General features: G+C 47.9%; 1 protein-coding gene, 1 long non-coding RNA gene and 1 pseudogene across 10 annotated transcripts in view; 1 reads left to right on the top strand and 2 right to left on the bottom strand.

Moving 5' to 3' along the window:
• LOC308551015 (high mobility group protein B1 pseudogene) overlaps positions 1-23812 on the bottom strand; it is a 535482-nt pseudogene that overhangs the window by 90228 nt on the left and 421442 nt on the right. The gene's annotated exons all lie outside the window — the stretch shown is intronic.
• Positions 1-23812, bottom strand: part of LOC308550831 (uncharacterized protein) — a 109553-nt gene that overhangs the window by 13329 nt on the left and 72412 nt on the right. For 6 of the 8 annotated variants that reach the window (XR_013997966.1, XR_013997967.1, XR_013997968.1 and 3 more), the window contains one exon: positions 16374-16548. The exons of the other annotated variants lie outside the window; for them this stretch is intronic. Coding sequence is in view for 1 of the 6 variants with exons in the window: in XM_081125127.1 (XP_080981253.1) it covers positions 16515-16548 (34 nt within the window). In the remaining 5 variants the exon portion in view is untranslated. The remainder of the gene's footprint in view (positions 1-16373; positions 16549-23812) is intronic. 8 annotated transcript variants of the gene reach the window in all.
• Positions 166-12237, top strand: LOC308550836. The gene is made up of 3 exons (XR_013997974.1): positions 166-1617; positions 3799-3815; positions 10926-12237. It is a non-coding gene; the product is annotated as an uncharacterized lncRNA (long non-coding RNA).

The raw sequence follows: 23812 nt of genomic DNA, 5'->3' as shown, positions 1-23812 counted from the left end.
TGAGAGGGGGTTTCTGCAAACAGAAGAGAACCTTCCAAGAAGGCCCCAGCAAGGCCGCATCCCGGGGCCGCCCTCGGAACCACAGCAACGGGGCCTGACCTAACCGGAAGCACGTCAGGGGGCCGGGGCTGCGGCCCGATTGGCGGGTTCGGGGCATGCGCGCCGGAGCCCAGTGAGTTCGCTGCCAGTCTCCCTGCCAGGGTGTATTGGAGGTTTTGTCTTGGCTCGGGCTGCCACCGATCAGCTTACAGATGGGACCCGTGTTGTCCAGGTCCTGTCCCCCAACTGCCCCAGGCGCCCTAGCGTCCCACCAGCGGCATCGGTACTAATCGCGTCTTCATCCTCTTCCTGCCCTCCCCCTCCCTAGTCTTGAACCAGCGGGCCTCCTGAAATGTTCTGCCTTGGCCATCACTCCTTGGAACCATTCTGGGCCCATTAATGACCTCAGGGCCCACGAGCCTAGCCTGCTCAGGGACTTTCTTCACTTCCTCCCCAGCTTGCATCCCCCGCCCGCCCGCCGAAGGTCAAGGGAACCCATGATATCCGTTTCTAGCATTCTCCTCTATCATTACCTCAGAACCATGCCCAGTTCCTACAGCTCCCTAAAATGCCCCCACTTAGCCTTCAAGCCCGTGGACAGTGACCGGCTGTGGGGTCCACACTGGAAGACCCCAGAGGTTGAAGGCTCTCTAGGCAGAGGCATTAGAGGAAGGGAGCTGGTTGACCCGGGCGGGCTTCAGAGGTTATCAGAGAGGGAAAGGTAGGAAGGGACGTCACGGAGCTGCACTGGGTGTCCTGATGCCCAGGGAATGACTACAGCTAGGTGGACACAAGGGGAGGAGAAGGAAAACTTCCTTGAGAACCTAGAGTGTCCGGGTTGACCGGATCAGGCTGGTGGACCTTGAGGTTACCAGGAGGGTGCAGAAGAATGAGGGCTGAGCCTGTGTCATAGAAAGAGCTCTCTCAGGGCTTGGGAATGGGGGAGCCGGAGGGGGATGGCCAAGGGACTGGTCAGGTTCCTGTAAGCATTGCGGTGGGGTGTCTGCGGCGGTCAGGCCACAGCACGTGGACATCATTGGTCACGTCCCTCGGCCTAAGTTTCCAACACTGTCTGCAAGAAAACCTCTGGTGTAGGTGGGCTGGAAGAAGGGCAGGAACCTCAGTGGGACCCCCAGCACGTATCCAGAACTGACCAATCAGGGCGCAGCCTGGTCTTCTGGCGGTTCCATTTGGGGTCCCAGGACCGCTTTCCAGTGTAGCTAAGATTCCCAGGGCGTGATCCGTCATTTTCTGTGTTGTTTCCACAGTGCCCCTTGTGTTCAGTCAGGGGTCCCCAAGGTCTCATTTATGGTGTGATTGGCCGGGTTCAGTTTCTTTCGCCAGCAGGTGGCAGTGTTGCTCCTTTCAGCCCGGCCAGCTCACCTCTCCCCCGCCCTTTGCTCTCAAAAAAAAAATACACCAGACCACAAGATGGCTGCTAGGTAACCCAGTACCTTAGGCCTTCCACAACCACCTCAAAATCACAACTAAAATACAGAACCACCATCACTCAGAACGTCCTGAGATCTAGCTGAACGGAAGCCCCACAACCAGGGAGCTGAAGTAGCACTGAGACCGGTAGGAGGGGCGGAGACCGGGCGGGTCAGGGCTGGATCAGGGAGAGGCGGTGGGCCTCCCACACTCTGTGCTGCGGGGTAAAACCCGCAGGGGTATCTCTGCGGTGGAGGGTTTCCGCAGGAGCGAAGGGGTCCCAGCCCCATATCAGGCCCCCCAGCCCAGGGTTCCAGGGTCGGGAAAACAGTCCCCACAACTTGAGGCTGTGGAAAACCAATAGGGGCTGTTGCTGAGCGACAGGATGGCAGCTCCTCTTAAAGGGCCCGGGCAGGGACTCGCTGGGACGCGCTCCCTCTGAGCTCCAGGGCCCCGCAGCAGCTTGAAAGGAACCTGGCACATTGGGGGAGGAACTAACCTGCCTAAAATGGGGGGGAGGGGGAAGAACTGGAAGGGCAGCTTTCTCCCAGACGGAAGAGCTGGCAGAGGCCATCGTTCCTTTGTCAAGCCCTCACCCCACAGAGCCAGCAGGCAGGTGCCATATTTGAATCTCCAGCACCTGATTTGATTTCCACAATGGGGTGAAGGCCTGGGGAGGGGGTGGGAGCCAGGTGGAGGGGGTCAATAAGGGGGAAAATGGGACACCTGTAATACTTTCAACAATAAAGATAAATGTAAAAAAAACAAAACACGACAGGTCAGATTTTTGTGAAAAAAATGGCACTATTTTTTCACGGACTTAGTGAGCCTGACTGACCTTGAGGCCACACTGCTCCCATAGGTGGTGTCTAGAAAGAAAACTTTGTGCCCTGGTTGCACAGGGACTTCCCCCAAGGTAGCTGTGGTTCCCTGGGCGGGACTAAGGAAGATGGCGGCGCTGGTGTTGTTTGGCACGGGTTCCTTGGGCTCATTCCTCCTTTTCCTGACTATAACTGTCATCAGGTATAGTGACCGGAGATAGTCTCTGTCCCGTTCTCTTGGAAATCCAGCGAAAAAAGGAGTTTTCTTATAAAAATCCTGTGTCTGAGTTTCTCTGGTCAGCAGGTGGCAGTGTTGCTCTTTCCCTCCGGCTTGCTTACGTCTCCCCCGCCCGCTGGGCTTGAAAAAAAATGATGAGACCGTTTTTGTACAAAAAGTGGTGTTGTTCTTAGGTGATTGGTCTGGCCCAACGGACTTGGAGGCCTCTTTGTTCCCTTAGGTGGTATCTAGAAAGAAAACTTTGTGCCCTGGCTATGCAATTTGTGTTTCCAATTCCCGGAATGGCTCTCAGGGCTTTTCCCCAAGTTGTTTTGACCCTTCATCCATATGTTCTTCAGATCCGTTAGTCACTCAAACCTCACTATAGAAAATTTGTAGGACTGATGAAATATTATAACAAACCACAGTCTCATCACCCACCACTGACCGTGAATACTATTTAGTAATGAATTTTCTTAGAGATTTTCATTTCTAAGCACCTTAGGAGGTGCTTTGTAAACACCATGACATTCCTATGGCATAGTCACTTCCACATCTTTTATTAAACATTGATTTTTCACATTGGTTATCTTTTGTAAAAATCATTTGAAAAGACTTGAACATGTTTTCATTCATTTCTATTCATAAAAGTAGTCTAAAAGAGTTAAAAATTATATTTACAGGCTGACACAGAAATCAAAAATAACCCCTGACCTGTAATCTTCCCAAGGACCTGGGCTACATTTTTTGCTCACCATTGTATTTTCAAAAATCAAGAAAAGAGTGCCCGCTGCAAAGGAAACCATCAACCAAGTGAAAAGAAATGGTAAAAAAGTATTTGCAAACCATGTACGTGACAAGGGGTTAACGTGCACACTATATAAAAAGCTCGTACAACTCAATAGCAAAAATCCAAATAACCCTTTTAGAAATCAGCTAAGGACCTGAATAGACATTTCTCAACAGGTACATGCAAAGATGCTCAAGACCACTAGCCATTAGGGGAATGCAAATCAAAACCACCTCAAGCGGCGGCCTGCATGGCTCAGTTGCTTGGGCATCATCCCCTGCACCAAGAGGCTGCTGGTTCAGTTCCTAGTCTGGGCACATGCAGGCTCTATGCCAGGTAGGGGCGTGTAGAAGGCAACTGATTGGTGTTCTGCTCTCACATCAATGTTTTTCTTTCTATCCCTCTCCCTTCCTCTTTCTCCAAAAATGAATAAAAATATTGTTTTGAAAACCACTATGCGATGCCACCTAATGCCTGTTAATATGGTCACCATCAAAAAGACGAGAAGATAAGTCCAGTAAGTATCACTCCTAGACTTTTTTCTGGTAATCATTTCATAAGGTACACAAAAAAGGAATAACTATGTTGAACACCTGAAACTGATAAAATATTGCATATCAACTATGTGTTATTTTTTTTTTAGAGACAAGAAATAAAAACATGCTAGTGTGGATGTGCAATAAAGGGAACCCTTGTGCATTCTTGGTGGGAATGTAAATGGGTGCAGACACTACGGAAAACAGTATGTAGGATCCTCAAAAAATTAAAAATAGAACTATCATATGACCCAACAATTCAGATTCTGGGAATATATCCCAAAAAGCAACAAAACAAAAGAAACAAAAAGAAAATAGAAGCTTGAAAAGATACCTGCATCCTCATGACATAGCAGCATTTTTTACAATAGCCAAGATAAGGAAGCAACCTAAGTGTCCACTGATGGATAAGTGGACAAGAATTTGTAGCATATATGTATATGGATACACACAGAGAGACACTGGCATATTATTCAGCCATTGAAAAGAAGAAATCCTACTGTTTGCAAGCATATGGGTGGACCTTGAAGGCATTATGTTAAGTGAAATAAGTCAGAGAAAGATTAATCCTGTATGATTCACTTTTATGTGGAATCTTTAAAAAAAGAAAAGTCCAGGGAAAGAGATGAGACTTGTGGTTGCCAGGGGCAGAGGGTGGGCTGAAGGGAAATTGGAGGAAGGTGATCCAAAGGCAGAAGCTTCAGGTATAAGCTAAATAAGGACGAGGGATGTAACTGCGACAGGACGACTACCTAACACTGCTGTAGGATGCCCGGGGAAGGGGTTGAGGGAGTCAGGCCTAGGAGCTCTCATCACAAGGAGGAAATTGTTTTCTTGTTGTCCATATTTACTTCTTTCTATTGTATCTGCATGAGAAGATAGGTGTTCGCTGAACCTACCGTGGTAATCATTTCACAGTATATGAAAATCAAACCATCACGCTCCACGCCTGACAGTCACACGGTGATGTGTGTCAATTATTTCTCAATAACACTGAGGGGAAAACTGTGTGTAGCAGTGTGTTCTCAGTGTATATATTTTAAATAGTTGAGCAAGCATCTGATTTCTTTCAGGTTCTTCTCTTTGGAGATACTTATTGTTTAATAATCCTGGGATCACACTGTATGAACGACTTCCCACCTGGCTTCTCCCCCTTTTCCATTTAGCGCTTTGTGGTGAGCAATAAGTATGTTCTGACGCGCTTTGAAAAGTTGGCTGGCTCTTTGACCCTCTTCTGAAGACTCTCCTATTTCATACTCGTTTTGGGGGCAGAAAAGCATCCTGCAAAGCAGTGTGCAATCGGCAGTGTCTGACTGAACTTTGGGGCCCTCTGTAAGGAGCCCTGAGACCCTGAACAAGCGAGTCCTCCTGGGTGCCTCTGTTTCCACAGGTGTAAAACCAGGGTGGTAACAGCATCTGCTTCACGGGGTGGAGGCCAGCCTGGAGCACCCAGCAGCTCGTAGCTGGGCCCTTGCAGAGCTCATGTTCTCGCCGTGGCTGCTGTCTCCAGTATTCCCTGTGATGTGTGTAGTCTGTACACAATTCCCAGCGTGGAGACCGAGTGTGGTAAAAGGCACTCTTCAAATTTACTTACAACAGTTATCTGTTCAATCACCCATGTCTGCTTTGTGGTGGAGAACTCACGAGTGCCTTGGAGGGACATTCAGTGAAGGAGATATACATGAGGAAAGCACATTGATCCCTTCCTCTGAGATATCCTCCCAGAAAATGAAAAGTATATGCAGTCACATCGAGAGCGACCTGTTTTCCTGCGCGGTTTCACTCTGTGGCCCAAAGCTGGCAAGGCCCTTGCTCATCTACCTCTCGTGTCATTTTCATCCCTGTTCTTTCTGACTCCATTCCCCTGACGAAACTCCCCACTAAAGGGCCTCAAAGACCCAAAACAAATGAAAGTTCACAGTACCCAACACATCAGAGGGGATTTCGCCTTCCCAGGCCCTAAGGCACATTTTTTTCTGTGCTTATGGACTAGCGGTGTTAGCACACGTAGACCCTCTTCTATAATGTGGCTCATTTGCGGCTTGAGCTTTCTCTTACCAAAAATGTCCTACTGCACGGATTCGGATTCAGTAGGTCGCCCAGGCATGAACATTAGTTTAAACTCCACACATAAAGGGAGAGGTGCCAGCTGTGGGAGCAAAATTCTTCTTCAGAACAGATGGCAGGGGCCAAGCATTGGAGGGGTTGGTGTGGGGCAGCCAAGAGATGATTTTACCTCAAAGAAACAGATGATGGCAGGGCTTCCATTACAGCGGTAACTCCCACTTACCAGAATTGTTCTACCATTTCCACACCAAAGATCACTTGAGTTTGGCACAGAAGACCTGTATGAAATCTACTTGTTTTGTGAGTCTTCCAGCAACCTGACTTGGCCCCATGGGGAGGGCCAACTGCTCCCTCGATCCTGTCTAGTGGGGCCCGGAGTTTACAAAACCCACGGAGAAGATCTGTGATATAGTCACTGCATTATTTTCCCCTCAGGGCATAAAGGAAATTCTTCTGATTGCTGTCACTTGGGAATGTAACCTTAGGAAATTGTAACCCACCCCACCATCCTTTTGACATTCTCCCTGTAAATGTAGCTTGTAGATAAACAGCCTGTTTGTACAAGAATCCTAAGAACCACCTTCAGAAGATACAGACTCTGACCTTCAGTCATCCCAGTTCCCAGAGGTTTGCTGACCTTCAGCCATAGATCCAGGACGAAGACCAGGGTGACACTCACCAGACCATCACCTGACCTGTTTCAACATCCTTATGGGGATGGACTGGCCACCAGGAAGAGAACTTTTCAACCCCCTCCCCTTGAATTCTTTGCTCTGCTTTCCCTCTCTCTCCTTGTAAAATCCCCTGCCTGCACTAAGATGTGGTGGCCATGTGGAGATGGGCTTTTGGTGGAGAGTCCCCATCTTCTCAAGTGTCTGACACTGGAATGGACCACCAGCATCTGTCTCACGAGTTCACCTGTGATCAGAAAATCTGGTTTTGAGAAATGCTAATGACATAGAAAAATGCTGATGAGCAAAAGTCCAAACTAAAAAACACACAAACACAAAACAAAACAAAAAATCTTGTAGAAAACTGTATATTATAATCAACGACTAGGAAAAGATGGGGCAATCGGGGCCTGAAGAGCAGGCCCGGCGAGGGGCTAACCGGAGCAGGTACTGCATTCCTATTAGAGGGTTCTAGGGAAGCGCGGTGGAGCCCAGGGAGGTTGCTGCCAGCCTCCTTGCCAGCCTCTACTGAAGGTTTTTGTCCAGGATCAGGACACAGAATGGGGCAGGCCCCGCAGTCATGGCCCAGAGTCTGAGCCTCGATCTAGGATCCAGGAGATCGAGGTTCGATTCCTGGTGAGGGCACTTGCCCGGGTTGCGGGCTCGATCCCCAGCAGGGGCAGTGCAGGAGGCAGCCGATCAATGACTCTCTCATCATTTCACGCTCTCTCTCTTCCTTCTCCTCTCTCTAAAATCAATAAAAATGTATTTAATTAAAAAAAAAAAAAAGAATGAGGCAGGCGAGAGAATGGGATCTTTTAACAGACCCAGTGCTGCTTGAAACACATGCGCATCTGTCCTCACTGTAAATCATCTTCTATGAGGTTCACACCAAATCTCCCACACTCTTGTCATCTATTCCACATCCTCAGGATCCTATGGCATTTCAGCTACCTGCATCTTGGCGTGTTCTGTCTTGTTTTGGGGACAGTATATAACATAGTGAAAAGCAAACAGCCCTCTGCTTCTAATACCCATGTCTCGATTCCTTGGAAGCCAAGCTTCTAGGAAGTATAGACTGCAGTAGATATCCCTTTCTGCTACCTCTCCATTCCTCCTCAGTGACAGTTCAGGGGAGAGGAGTGATGCTAAGTGCAGGAGTGAAGCCCCTGAGCAGGTGGAAGACATGGGATCCTGAGCACACGGGAGGGCTGGCTGCAGTCAGGAGCAGGCATGCCCAGGAGCAGCAGAGAATGTGAGCGCAGAACAGGTCCAGTGTGTCTGGGAAGCTCTGAGAAGTCACCCCCATTGCTCCTGTTTCCTGCATCAGAATGGAAGAGGGTTGCTAGAGGGTGAGGTAGTAATGTAGGTAGGATGAGTGAGGCAGGTAGAAGCCATGGTGTCATTTTCATGGGTTTAGGACAACTCAGTAAGGTTAAACATTTTTATCCTCTGCTCAGGTGCTCACATACAGCAGGGTTGACCCATTATTGCGGTGCAACAGAACAGGGAGAAAAGATACAGAAAGCCGTAATTTATACGACTTGGTAGTCTGGGAAAGGCTGGCCCTGCTGGAAGGTGAGGAAGGCTGTGGGGTCCACACTAGAGGCCATCAGACTTTGAAGTCTGTTTAATTGGATATTAGAGGGAGCCGGCTGAGCCTTGCACAGTGGTGAGGTGTTGACAGAGGGGAATGCTGGCAGTGGCCATCGTGGAGGGACAGGGGCTTCATGGCATGACCCCTGTGCAAGGTGCCGCTCAGGTGATCAGGAGAACACCCCTGAGGTCGGAGTCTCCAGGGCTGACCTAGTCAGGCTTCTGGGCCCTGGTAATACCAGGAGGTTCTTCAAGAATGAGGGCTGAGGGGAGGGAGGTGATTGTGCCAAGGGAGCAGGGTGTTCACAGGCTGGGGTAGGTGAAAGGTGAGCAGGAATGGGTACAGCGCCATACGTGGACAGATTGGGCAGTTGAGGCACAGGCCCTGTCCATCAGCTGGCTGTTTGCAACAGGACCTCAGAGGAAACTGGTAGCTGAGAGAGGCCTCCAGACTGGCAGTGGCCTCAGTTTCCCACAAGGCGCAGGTCTAGAACTGTCCAATGGGAATGCAGCCCCGGCGGCAGGGTGCATTCTGGGACAAGGGACGTGCCCCAAAGTCGCCCGTGGTTCCCAGGGCGGGACTTAGGAAGATGGCGGCGCTGGTCTCGTCCGCACTGGTTTCTGGGGCTCATCCCCGCCTTTTCTAACCATAGTTGTCACTGGGTATGGTGACCTGAGATATTCTCTGTCCTACTTTCTTGGAATTCCAGCGAAAAACAGGAATTTTCTTCCAAGAATGATGGCTCCGAGTTTCTCTGGACAGCAGGTGGCAGTGTCGAGCCATCAAAATTTTCCTTCCCCCTCCCCTTTTGTGTGAAAAAAACGGCCTAGAGCCATTGCTGGAAGAATTGGTCAATTGTGTCCGCGCCGGAGCTGGCCTGCTCCTTCCGGGGCTGAACCGCTCTGGTCTCCGTGGTCCCTTCTCAAAACTTGGGGCCCTGGTTCCTTAGCGTCCTGTATTTCTGATTCCTTGAATGTTCTTCCCATTGGCTTTTATCAGTGTATTTTTCAGTTACCCTAGTCAGTCAAACCTCACTGTAGAATATTTGGAGGACCGGTAACATATAACACAGTAATCTAAACCAGTTTTTCACCCACCGATGACCATTAATAGTTTGTGATAAATTTCCTTACAGGTCTTCCCATCCGTAAAGGCGCATTGCACACAGAAGGAGATGCCTATTGCATTTCGACTTCACATCCTTTATTAAACTCAGGTTTTTCGCATGAGTTAGCTGTCCTCAAAATCATTAGAAAGGATTTGAAAATTGTTATTCATTTCTCCTATTAGTAGTTTATGTGGGCTTAAAGAGTGAACATGTGCGGGGCCCTTGTTGCTCAGTGGATGATGTGGGCCCAGGAACCTGGAGGTCAAGGTTGGATTCCTGGTCGGGACACAAGTGGTGGGGGTTGTGTGTTTGCTTGGGAGCTTGGGCTTGATCCTCAGTAAGGGGCATGCTGGAGACAGCTGACCTCTCTCTCTCTCTGTCTCCCTCTCCCTTCCTCTCTCTGAAATCAATGTTAAAGAATATTTTAAAATAAGGAGTGAATATGCCGTATTTCATAACTTAGAAATCAGAAATAACCTGGGACTCCTATCTCAAAGGAAACCACCATGTTGTAACCTTCCTAAGGACAGGAGCTATATTTTTGGCTTTGATTTTGTTTAACATTGTATTTTCAACATAGGAGATCCACTTGTTTTGTCTGTCCTCCAGCATCCTCACTCTTTTGTCTCCATGGTGAAGGCCAACTGCTTCCTTGCTCCTGTCCACTGGGCCTGCTAATTTACAAAACCCCCTGAGATTTGTCATGTGTTCCCGCCATTGTTTTTTCCTCAGGATATAAGGAAATGCTTCTGATTGTAGTCATCCGTGAAGACAGAGAAAAGACAAAAGAAGGGTAATCACCCACATCCCAACCACTTTCAACACATTTTGCATATCAACTTCTTTTTTTTCCAGTCCTCACCAGAAGATATTTTTTCCATTGCTTTTCAGAAAGTGGAAGGGAGGGGGAGAGAAACATGGAGGTGAGAGAGACACATCCATTGGTTGCCTCCCGCACATGCCCTGACTGGGGCCAGGGATCTAGCCTGCAACCTAGGTACTGGTACTTGCCTTAGACCAGAGTCGAACCCAAGGACTGAGGGCAACTCTCTAACCACTAAGCCAAACCTGGTAGGGCTCACCTTCATTTTTATATCCTTGGGATCGTTCTGTATCCAATATTGAACTGTGAAGTTTTATGGTTGACATTAGGTCACTATTATTTTCTTCAAATTCAACTTTGCCTATACTGAACCAAATATATCTATCTCTACTCCTACATGGTTTTTGAAATATAAAAAATAATGGTATGACAAACTTTTTGAATAAATCCATGCCCACATTTTAGACAATCTGCCTTGCACGGAATCCTACAAGTTGCCACATATTGCCATATTCCTATACCCAGCATCATAAGCCAGGGCCTGCACTGTTGTATCCTGTGAGTACTGAGAATTAAATTTGACAATTTGCTAAGTTCAGAGGTGAAATGGATGTTGCATTATTTTGAAATAATTTTTTAATATTTGTGACATTCAATATCCTGTCATATGTTTAATACCTTTAATACCTATGTGTTTATTTTAAACCTCCTTATGTATAATAATTGATGAGAATGCATATAAGGAGATTTAATTAATTTTAATATAAGTAAAATTAATTCACTAAGTCCATGTCTAATTTGCCTTCTTTCTCTTCATTCCCATAGGAATACTCCTTACCTGGGGCACCCAAGCACATCTAATCAAGCCCTGCAGCAGTGCCCTGTTCAAACAGCTCAACCAAGCTAGGGACAAAGACAGAAGACCTAAGAACAAACAGCTCCTCCAACTCAATACACAGGCCTTCTTGACTCCATTCCTGAACCCCGTACATCCCTGGGCTACCCCCTGAGAAGAATCAGGTGAGAATGAAAGGACTTCATCTTGGCCAGAAGGTGATCTTCTAAGGGAGTTCATCTTGTCTCAGGAGACACAATGAAAATCCTTACAACAGCCCCCATTCTTCCTTGCTTCAAGCCTTTTCTCCTTAAAATTGTATTCACTTCTCTTCCCTGCTGTACCTTTTTTGTTACTTCCTATAACCCTGAAAATGTAAACAACAACAAGGCCTAAGAAAACATCTCCCAAAGAACTCCTGTGGCAGCTGCTGGCATGGGACTGCACCAAGGACCCAAGAGGCATGAACTAGTTGAATCAATTCCCAGACATTCCAGTGACACATTGGTCACAGTTACAAGAAAGGGAAACCCGAGGAAGAGCACAGTCATGGACCTGTCTTCAACTCTGCCTGTACGTGGACCTCTCACCCCCTTTTGCTATACATGGCCCTGTTCCCCTTTCCCTGTACAACCTGCATTCGGCATCAGGTCAGAGTTACCTGGTGTTAAGTTGACCAACATGAGCTGAATGAAGCCATTAACATCTATTTGAAGCCCTTTTACTAGGTTTTTTCTCCGCAAGTTCTACCACGAATTTCATACTACTTTTCTAGCATCCAAAGCAAACAGCTCTACAGGATCACTTGCATGAACTGCAGTCACTACTGGGTGGATACAGACATGTCAAGGCAAGCACCAGTGTTCCTGGTAATGAGATTCCAGGGAAAACTCTCCCCTCAGTCATCATAGGGTACATGTTATGCAGACGCCATGAGCAGCTATGTCTCTAAGTAGCACTTTTCTTTCTCATCTATTAAATGGGCATAATCATACTAACCTGCCAGGTAAGGTATCTTTCATGAATGGCACCACAGTACGTACAAAGGACTCAGTGGAGTGTGTGACACATAGGATATACTCAGGAAATCTGAGCCACAAGTTTTTTTTAACACCAAAGAGCAGAACTGTGTAATCACAATTTTGCGGGGAGGGGGTGGTAAAGAATTTCTCTACAATCCTTAGATTACAAAGGTCGTTTGTGCCAAAATAACACAACCACATGTGCCATCAGTTAACACATATAGGAAAAAGGATGAATTGCTCTTTGAAAAAAGATATGTTGTGTTAAACTCAAGAAGCTAAAATAAAAAATAAAAAAAGGACGGAAATTTCTGCGGAGTTTTTTTTGTTTTTAGTGGTGCTGCAGTCCATCACTTATCTACCCCAGCCAGGGTACAGCCCAGTGTTTTGAATAAGGGAGCCAAACTACTTTAGGTTTGAAAAAGATGGAAGTTTGGCCTCCAGATGATGTTTTCATTACCACTAGGGCAGGAAGAGTAACTTGAGAGCCTTGGGGACCTAGGCTTAGAGCTTATTTTAGTGCCCGGTACTCCTGTGGGCGGCCCGGTCTATTCATCTTTATCATTTCATTCCTCTCCATGTTCTCTGTCATGTCTGTGGGACTGAGCACAGAGGAAATCTCAGAGACTGTGTAGTCCAGGGGATATTATACTGTTTGTCAAAGTAAAATAAACGTTTCTTGGAAAGAATTCCAATATATAGCAGAAAAAAGAGGAGTTTCTGTACTGGCAGCAGGGGCTCTCACCACATCCTTCCCTAGATGTGCCCTCCTGTTCAACCAACAGCTTAGCTTGAGTCTTCTTAGAACTGAGGAAACAGCAGGCCCAGAAAGCAGAGACTCAGAGAGGAAAAACGGGAAGGCTGGCAGAGCTGGAACTGGGAGGGAGTTCTCTGGAGCCCTGGCCTAAAGCCCTGCAGGAGACCTCCAGGAAGAAAGTATTAGGGAGCAACTGCAGATCCAATCAGAGGACACTCTGTGCTAAAGAAGTTGTCACCATAAATGAGATCAGATTTTTTTGTTTACACTACTCTGTAAATTGAAACGTTTGGTAAGAAACATGGGCCTTTTTTTCAGTTATGTGAGAGGCCTGCCAATGCAGCGTCAGTAGTGTTCTGTGGACTTGAGGAGAGAAAGACCGTTGCAGTCAGACCTGGTTTGCTTCATACACGCTACTCACTGTCACATGTCACTGTTCCCAATTCCCATAGCATGTCGGTCACAGGGCCCCTCAGTCCGTGTTCAGTGTGTTTTCCTTTATGCACCCTGCCCCTCATTACATGGCCCAAGTCAATCATCCAAGGTGGCAGGCTAGGGTGACTGTCGTTTTTAACCACTGGACCAAAGCACCTCATGTGCATAGGAGAACTGACGTTCTAACCAAGTGAATATGCCGCAGGGCAGCTTCCCTCTGGAAGGACTCTCAGTGTATTGACAGGAGATGAAGACAGGGAGCAACAATGAAAGATGCACCTTCTCTACCAAGGCCAGTCTGTGCTACTTCCTGTTCCCTTAAGTCTCAGTTGAACTTTTTACGGAACGAAGGAAAGAGCCCTGGAACTGGAAAGACCTGGGCTGTACTGAGTGTGTCACCAATAGGCTCTACATGGCCTTCAATTAGTCAACTGACCAGCCTGAGGTCAGGGAATGTGATTTTTAGAAATGCTATTCACATAGAGAAATGGTGACTTGCAAAGACCCAGATCAAGAAACAAAGAAACAAAGAAAAACACGCAGAAAACTTCTTGTATATTATATTCTAGGAATAGGGAAAGAGATCTTATCTATACATAAAGAAAAATAACCAGAAAAATAAATTTTGAAAAGACTTCACAATATTTACTGAACATCCCCAAAATGCTAGGCACTCCTGCGGGTGCTGAGGGAAGGGGCAGACATGCACTGCAGCCCCTGCTCTCCCACAGGGGCTGTGCTGCCATCTCTGGATCATAGGTCCTTGTATCTTCAAGTTAAGATTTTCAGAAACTCTCGACACTTTGCAATATGTCCTCATTATTTTTCAGTCAGATAGCTAAAAATACAAACACGACTTTCCCAAATGTATAAATGAATTTCAAAAGAGGCGGTTCGAGTCACGATGCAAAAATGAACAGTAATATGTTTAAAATGCACCTTGTGTTTGATGAAAAATCCCTAAGCAGCTGAGCACAAAGTACTCTTAATGGTCACTATTGGGTGATGGACTGTGGTTTGAGTGACCTTATTACATTTCATCTGCCCCCCAAGTTTTCTACAGTGAGCTTTGAGCGACTGCCAGAACTGAAGGATATGTCCTTAAACGCCCGGAAAACCCAAAATGCGTCCGGGGACCGCAATGACAACCCTTTCCGGGAAGGAGAAATAAACGTGGCTAAGCAAGCCGGGCAGCATCGTGGAAGAAAAGGGGATTTGAAAAGCAGTGTTCCAGCGTAGAGAACACAAGTTCCCTCTGCTGAACCCGCCGAACGGCCCATTTGGCCAAGATGGCGGCTGAGGGCGGGAGGCGCGGACAGTGTCGGCCAATTAGAGAAAAGACTCCGAGCCTTTTTTTCAAACACGAAGGGCGGGGACACGGAGCGCCGCCGCACAACGCGATGCACCACTGCCCCCTGCAGTCCAGAGATACTGAATCCCACAAAGCGCAGGGAAAATCCGTTTTCTGTGCTGACATTCGGCCCCAGGTCGGAGATGCCCTGGCTTCCCAAGTCACCAGGATGATGACAAGTAACGAAGAAAGGAAAAGAACCTGCCCCAAAGCCCCCGAAAAGGCCACATCCCTAGTCCTGGCCTGGGACCCAGGGCGACGGGGCCTGACGGCTTGAAACCGACGGAGGTCGGGCCAGGAGCTGGTGCTGAGCGCGGATTGGGGTGTTCTGGGCATGCGCCGAGCTGCGCAGTGAGGTAGCTGCCAGTCTCCATGCCAGGGTCTACCGGAGGTTTGGTCGTGGACCTGGCTGCAAACTGTCAGCTGAGGGATGGGACCCAGGGTGGACAAGTCCTGGTTTCGGACTGCCCCAGGCGCCCCAGGATCCCGCCCGTGCACCTGTACCACTCCCCTCTGCGTCCCCCTCCCGCCCTCCCCTCCGCCCCCTCTGCCGTCTCCAAGGTGTTCTCCCGGGGTCCCCAGTCCTCGGGACCTTTCGGAGACCTCAGGGCCCTAGAGCCTGACTAGGTGCACAGGGATCCAGGGGGGTCCTCAGAGGGACGTTCTTCACTTCCTCCGCAGCCTGCACCGCCCTGCCCAGGGCCAGTCCCGGGCATCAGGTAACCCCTTGCCACTCCATGATACCCACTCGGGGCATTCTCCTCTATCATGACTTCCAAACCATGCCCTGTTCCTAAAGCTCCCTAATGTGTCCACTTAGCCTTCAAGCTCCTGGGGACCTCCTGTGTGAACACCACGGCCTTCCTCCCTTTCCACCCGGCCTCCACGTAAAAGAGGGTCACACCTCATTCACAGTAGGGGCGTACAGGAGGACACTGCACAATGAGCCAGCAGTGCATCTGGGCAGAGGGGCAGCTGGAGTTTAGGAATGGAGCCTTCTGCAGCTGATCCTGGTTCCTGCTGTGCCGTAGGTGAGGCCCCGGGGACCGCCCTTCTTGAAGGGGGTATGGAGAAAGTGGCTGACCAAAGGCAGGGGTTCATGAGGGAAGTGGAAGCAGGCAAGCGGTAATGAGCCTGCAGCTGAGGTTATGGAGGAGGGCACTCCTGCCCAGGCCCGGTATGGACGGTGACACACAGGTTCAGAGCGGTCAGCATAGCTGTGGGACACTGAGTCAGCCAGGGAGCACCAATTCCTGAACAAGAGGTGAGAATCAGAAATGCAACTTTCACCAGCCGCATGCATGGCTGAGATTCACCAACTGGATCTGGGACACAGGGGCCATCATTTCCACAGAGACCGCCTAGGGCACAGTGAGACATACGGTGCCTCCCAGCTCCCCTTCCCGCAACAAGGCACAGACTCACAAGCCACACGTGCCCCTTCCCCAACCCTCACAAAGAATTGGGGATGTGGGGTAGAAATCTGAGAGCGAGCATTTTCACTGAAACTCACTGAGCACGTCTGCACATGGGCCATTCACATGCTTGCATCTCACCTCACTAGACTGGAAGCAAACTCAGGGCAACTTTGCTCCCCGTATTGTGGCTCAAAGTAGGGACTCCGCTGATGATCAGCACAGTGGGGCAGAATAAACAGACCAAAGGGCCCCAGCATCTGAGGGGCACCCGTGAATCTGGGATGTCAGCACACCATCCCCACACACTCCTCCTGTGCCCACTTCCAATCTGTCCCTGTGAGAGGGGACCTTGGGGTCCCTGCATCCTCCTGCCTTTTAACCAGGACGTTTATCCAGCATTCCACCAACAGACCCCTAAAACAACACAGCAAGAGGAGAGGCCCAGCCAGACTCACCGAGTGGAGGAGCTGATGAGGGTTGTCAGTGACATGAGCAGGGTCTCAGCGAGGCCGTCCTTCCCTCCACAGGCCATGCCAGGCTCCTGTCCGTTAACGACAGGGGCCTTCACTCCAAGGCCTGAGTCCTGGAGCTGGGCTTCAGGAAAAGGTTTCCGGGGCCAGAAAAGGAAGCCTGCGGGAAGGTGCAGAAAGTCAGTATGTTTATGAGGAGAAGGCGGTGTTTTCCTTCTTATTTCTTTAGAAGGTAAATCGTGCCAGAGTCCTCCCTAGAGCTGAGAGGCTGGGGTGAGAATCGCAGTAGTTGCTGACAGACCCAGAGTATGTCCCAAGATCTCTTGCTCAGCCTGCTGTGTCCTCAGGGAACCTCCTCTTCAAGGGGGACGCTGTCCTCGTCTCCTACACGACTGGGCCCTGAGCAGGGGCACTGCCTTTTGTCCAGGGAGAGCAGCAATCAAACCCTCCTGGTGATGGGCAGGTCTCAGGTTCCACTTCTGCGCATCTCAGGTGCCCCTGGCCCCTTCAGTGCGTTTGCCACAGAGGAGAACCCATTGAATACTGCAGACCCAACAATTACATGTGAGAAACGGGGTCAGGGGTGACAGGCTCACTGTACATGGGGCTCCGTGACTTAGAAGACCTTTCATCCCATTGCCCCATTTGGTTCCTGCACCTCGGAAAATCATACCTTCTACCCCCTTCATCTTGAGACAAAGTGCGCTGAGGCTGTAGAGTCTCTCAAGGAGACAGCAGGGTCTAGTCCCAGAGAAGCCACAGGAATCTTGGGTCTCTACCTGGTGACCTAAAGGGGTCAGCTTGTAGGAAGGGCTGGTTCTACTATTTCCAGTCATGTCCCACCTCATCCCCTTTCCTCATCTTTTGCTGTCTCACCTCTGATCCTTACCCCCGAAACAGGGTTAAGGAACTTTGGACAGACAGGGATTCCCCCACAAAGACCTTGAGTTTTTATAGTTCCTGCCTGTAGCTATGGCAGTAATCTGTTGGATACTGGACCGTGTTCCTGCTCCCGAGAGCATATGCCCCCATTTATTTCACGGTGACCTGAGAAACGTGGCCCTCGATAAGATATTGAAAGACTTGAGTCATGTTTCTCCCTGCACTTCTAACAATCCACCAGGACTTTTGTGGTGACCTGGGCCTAGATGGATACCCCACCTCTGCTGGGGCCAGATTCACAAGGGAGTTCTTTTCTATGGCCCGGCCCTCTGTTGCTCCTCTGAGGGACCCCAGAGCACAGCCTCATCATCACCAGATAGGAGTGATCGAGGCCAATCTCATCAACAGCGCTTAGATTGACAGATGCTTTAAATCCATCCAAGTCTAGGACACACAGAAGACAGACTCCGTCTATGTTCTTATAGCTTCCTGTTCCTGAAAAAGAAATGTCTTCGCACAAGACATTTTGTCTGAATCTCTGGGCCATTCAATTCCCCATATCTCCAACTCCTGCCATCACCCCAAACCCAGCCCCTTGCATCCCCTGCCCTCATCTCAGGACTGCTTCCTGTTCCTATAGTGTAACTCACCTTTTTATGTCACCTTAGCCAAGAACGGCTAATGTTTCCCACCTTTTCTAAGTTAACTCAATCTTACTCTCCCCCTCACCAACTATCGAGGCTTTTAACTTGGAAGATGTTGAATCTCCCCACCCATTGCTCAGTGGGTCACAGAATTAAGAATGGGGCAGGAGTAAGGATGGGGTCTTCCTGCAGACCTGGTGCTGCTTGAAAACCCTGCTCCTCCCTCCTCACCTTAAAGCATCTACTCTGAGGTTCACGCCAACTCTCCAACACTTTGTCACCTATTCAACATCCTCAGGATCCTAAGGGATGTCTGCTATCTGCATCTTGGCGTGTTCTGTCTTGTTTTGGGGACAGTATATAACATAGTGAAAAGAAAACAGCCCTCTGCTTCTAATACCCATGTCTTGATTCCTAGGAAGCCAAGCTTCTAGGAAGTGTAGACTGCAGTAGATTTCCCTTTCTGCTACCTCTCCATTCCTCCTTAGTGACGGTTCAGGAGAGACAAGTGATGCTAAGTGCAGGAGTGAAGCCCCTGAGCAGGTGGAAGACATGGGATCCTGAGCACACGGGAGGGCTGGCTGCAGTCAGGAGCAGGCATGCCCAGGAGCAGCAGAGAATGTGAGCGCAGAACAGGTCCAGTGTGTCTGGGAAGCTCGGAGAAGTCACCCCCCATTGCTCCTGTCTTGTGCATCAGAATGGAAGAGGGTTGCTAGAGGGTGAGGTAGTGATGTAGGTAGGATTAGTGAGGCAGGGAGAAGCCATGGTCTCATTTTCATGGATTTAGGACAACTCAGTAAGGTTAAACATTTTTATCCTCTGCTCTCGTGCTCACATAGAGGCAGGGTTATATCCATTATTGGGGTGCAAAAGAACAGGGAGAAAACACACAGAAAGCATAGTTTATAGGACTTGGTAGTCTGGGAAAGTCTGGCCCTGCTGGAAGGTGAGGAAGGCTGTGGGGTCCACACTAGAGCCCACCAGAATTTATGTTTGTTTAAGTGGATATTAGAAAGAGGGAGCCGGCTGAGCCTTGCACAGTGGTGAGGTGTTGACAGAGGGACATGCTGGCAGTGGCCATCGTGGAGGGGAAGAGGCTTCACGGCATGACCCCTGTGCAAGGTGCCGCTCAGTTGATCAGGAGAACACCCCTGAGGTCGGAGTCTCCAGGGCTGACCTAGTCAGGCTTCTGGGCCCTGGTAATAGGAGGAGGTTCCCCAAGAATGAGGACTGAGGGGAGGGAGGTGATTGTGCCAAGGGAGCAGGGTGTTCACAGGCTGGGGTAGGTGAAAGGTGAGCAGGAATGGGTACAGCCCCATAGGTGGGGCAGATTGGGCAGTTGAGGCACAGGACCTGTCCATCAGCTGGCTGTTTGTAACAGGGTGTCAGAGGAAACTGGTAGCTGAGAGAGGCCTCCAGACTGGCAGTGGCCTCAGTTTCCCACAACGCGCAGGTCTAGAACTGTCCAATGGGAATGCAGCCCCGGCGGCAGGGTGCATTCTGGGACAAGGGATTGGCCCTAAAGTACCTGTGGTTTCGAGGGCGGGACTAAGGAAGATGGCGGCGCTGGTGTTGTTTCTCACGGGTTCCTTGGGCTCATCCCTGCCTTTTCTGACTATAACTGTCAAAAGGTATGGTGACCGGAGATATTGTTTGTACTGTTTTCTTGGAAATCCAGCGAAAAATAGGAATTTTCTTCCAAGAATGACGTCTCTGAGTTTCTCTTGCCAGCAGGTGGCAGTGTTGCTCCTATCTTCCTTATAGTTTACTTCTCCCCCGCCCTTTGTGCTTAAAAAAACTCAGAGAACAATTTTTCTATAAAAAGTGGTGCGTTTCTTAAGTGATTGGTCTGGCTTTACTGATCTGGAGGCCAGGTGATTCCCTTAGGTGGTATCTAGAAGGAAAACTTTGTGCTTTGTATGTGCAATTTGTGTTTTTCATTCTGTGAATGGCCCTAAGGGCATTTCCCCATGTTGTTTTGACCCTTCATCTATATGTTCTTCAGGTCGGTTAGTCACTCAAACCTCACTATAGAAAATTTGTAGGACTGATGAAATATTATAACAAACCACAGTCTCATCACCCACCACTGACCGTGAATACTATTTAGTAATGAATTCTCTTAGAGATTTTCATCTCTAAGCACCTTATGAGGTGCTTTGTAAACACCATGACATTCCTATGGCATAGTCACTTCCACATCTTTTATTAAAGATTGATTTTTCACATTGGTTATCTTTTGTAAAGATCATTTGAAAACACTTGAACACGTTTTGATTCATTTCTATTCATAAACTTAGTCTAAAATATTTAAAAATTATATTTAAAGGCTGACAGAGAAATCAGAAATAACCCCTGACCTGTAATCTTCCCAAGGACGTGGGCTACATTTTCTGCTCACCATTGTATTTTCAAAATATCAAGAAGAGTGTCCACTGCAAAAGAAACCATCAACCAAGTGAAAAGACCACCTAAGAAATGGTAAAAAAAAATATTTGAAAACCATATATGTGACAAGGGTTTAACGTGCAAACTATATAAATGGCTCGTACAACTCAACAGCAAAAATCCAAATAACCCTATTTAGAAATCAGCTAAGGACCTGAATAGACATTTCTCAACAGGTACATGCAAAGATGCTCAAGACCACTAACCATTACGGAAATGCAAATCAAAACCACCACAAGCCCTGGCCTGCGTGGTTCAGTTGGTTGGGCATCATCCCGTGCACCAAAAGGTTGCTGGTTTAATTCCTGGTCAAGGCACATGTCAGGGTTGCAGGCTCTATCCCAGGTAGGGGCGTGCAGGAGGCAACTGATCGATGTTCTGCTCTCACATCAATGTTTTTCTTTCTATCCCTTTCCCTTCCTCTCTCTAAGAATGAATGAAAATATTTTTTTGAAAACCACTATGCGATGTCACCTAATGCCTTTAATATGGTCACCATCAAGAAGACGAGAAGTCCAATAAATATCACTCGTAGACTTTTTTGTGGTAATCACTTCATAAGGTACACAAAGTTCGAATAACTATGTTGTACACCTGAAACTCAGAAAATATTGCATGTTAACTATGTGTTATTTTTTTTAAAAGAGAAGAAATAAAAACATGCTAGTGTGGATGTGCAATAAAGGGAACCCTTGTGCACTCTTGGTGGGAATGTAAATTGGTGCAGATACTATGGAAAACAGCATGTAGGATCCTCAAATATTAAAAATGGAGCTGCCCTTTGACCCAGTGATTCCACTCCTAGGAATGTATCCTAAGAATCCTGAAACATTCATCAGAAAGGATATATGTACCCCAATGTTCATAGCAGTACAGTTTACAATAGCTAAGATCTGGAAACAGCCCAAGTGCCCATCAGTAGATGAGTGGATAAAAAAGCTGTGGGACATTTACACCATGGAATACTATGCAGCTGTAAAGAAGAAGAATCTCGTACCCTTTGGAACAGTATGGATGGTCCTGGAGAATATTATGCTAAGTGAAATAAGCCAGGCAGCAAAAGACAAGTATCACATGATCTAGCTTATACGTGGAATCTAAAGAACTTAATAAAATGATGAACAGAATAGATTCAATGACATGGAAGCATAGATGAGACTGATGAATGTCAGAGGGATGGAGGAGGGCGGGTGGGTGGAGGGGGAGAGAGTAACTAAAGAATTTATGTCTATATATACACAACCGAAGGACATGGACAATTGTGGGGAGAGGGCCTGGGGAAGGGGAAGGAACGGGGTGGAATGGGTCCTTGGGGAGAAAAAGGGATGTCTGTAATATTTTACACAATAATAAAATTAAAAAACAAAAATGAAACAAACAATCAAAAAAAAAATTAAAAATAGAACTATCATATGACCTAACAATTCGGATTCTGGGAATATATCCCATAAAGCAACAAAACAAAACAAACAAAAAGAAAATAGAAGCTTGAAAACATACCTGCATCCTTATGACATAGCAGCATTTTTTACAATAGCCAAGATAAGCAAGCAACCTAAGTGTCCACTGATGGATAAGTGGACAGGAAGCTGTAGCGTGTATGTATATGGATACACACAGAGAGACACTGGCATATTATTCAGCCATTGAAAAGAAAAATCCTACTGTTTGCAAGTACATAGGTGGACCTTGAAGGCATTATGTTAAGTGAAATAAGTCAGAGAAAGATTAATCCTGTATGATTCACTTATATGTGGAATCTTTAAAAAAAGAAAAGTCCAAGGAAAAGAGATGAGACTTGTGGTTGCCAGGGGCAGAGGGTGGGCTAAAGGGAAATTGGAGGAAGGTGATCCAAAGGCAGAAGCTTCAGGTATAAGCTAAATAAAGACGAGGGATGTAACTGCGACAGGACGACTAGCTAACACTGCTGTAGGATGCCTGGGGAAGGGGTTGAGGGAGTCAGGCCTAGGAGCTCTCATCACAAGGAGGAAATTGTTTTCTTTTTGTCCATATTTACTTCTTTCCATTGTATCTGCACGAGAAGATAGGTGTTCCCTGAACCTACCGGGGTAATCATTTCACAGTATATGAAAATCAAACCATCACGCTCCACGCCTGACAGTCACACTGTGATGTGTGTCAATTATTTCTCAATAACACGGAGGGGAAAACTGTGTGTAGCAGTGTGTTCTCAGTATATATACTTTAAATAGTTGAGCAAGCATCTGATTTCTTTCAGGTTCTTCTCTTTGGAGATACTTATTGTTTAATAATCCTGGGATCACACTGTATGAACGACTTCCCACCTGGCTTCTCCCCCTTTTCCATTTAGCGCTTTGTGGTGAGCAATAAGTATGTTCTGACGCGGTTTGAAAAGTTGGCTGGCTCTTTGACCCTCTTCCCAAGAGAGTCTTTTATTTCATACTCACGTTGGGGGCAGGAAAGCATCCTGCAAAGCAGTGTGCAATCGGCAGTGTCTGACTGCACTTTGGGGCTCTCTGTAAGGAGCCCTGAGACCCTGGACAAGCGACTCCTCCTGGGTGCCTCAGTTTCCACATGTATAAAACCAGGGCGGTAACAGCATCTGCTTCACGGGTGGAGGCCAGCAGAAAGCACCCAGCAGCTCGTAGCTGGGCCCTTGCAGAGGCCATGTTCTCGCCATGGTTGCTGTCTCGAGTATTCCCTGTGATGTGTGTAGTCTGTACACAATTCCCAGCCACGAGACCGAGTGTGATAAAAGGAACTCTTCAAATTTACTTACAGCAGTTACCTGTTCAATCACCCATGTCTGCTTTGTGGTGGAGAACTCACGAGTGCCTTGGAGGGACATTCAGTGAAGGAGATATACATGAGGAAAGCACATTGATCCCTTCCTCTGAGATATCCTCCCAGAAAATGAAAAGTATATGCAGTCACATCGAGAGCGACCTGCTTTCCTGCGCGGTTTCACTCTGTGGCCCAAAGCTGGCAAGGCCCTTGCTCATCTACCTCTCGTGTCATTTTCATCCCTGTTCTTTCTGACTCCATTCCCCTGACGAAACTCCCCACTAAAGGGCCTCAAAGACCCAAAACAAATGAAAATCACGGTGGCCAACACATCAGAGGGGATTTCCCCTTCCCAGGTCCTAAGGCACATTTTTTTCTGTGCTTATGGACTAGCGGTGTTAGCACACATAGACCCTCTTCTATAATCTCGCTCATTTGCGGCTTGAGTTTTCTCTTACCAAAAATGTCCTACTGCAGGGATTCGGATTCAGTAGGTCACCCAGGCATGAACATTACTTTAAACTCCGCACATAAAGGGAGAGGTGCCAGTTGTGGGGGCAAAATTCTTCTTCAGAACAGATGGCAGGGGCCAAGCATTGGAGGGGTTGGGGCAGGGCAGCCAAGAGATGATTTTACCTCAAAGAAACAGATGATGGCAGGGCTTCCATTACAGCGGTAGCTCCC

This window comes from Miniopterus schreibersii (assembly GCF_964146895.1).
Source record: "Miniopterus schreibersii genome assembly, chromosome: X".
Lineage (NCBI taxonomy): Eukaryota > Metazoa > Chordata > Mammalia > Chiroptera > Miniopteridae > Miniopterus > Miniopterus schreibersii.
Note: the sequence above shows the minus strand (reverse complement) of the source record. Positions and strands in the feature narration are given on the sequence as shown.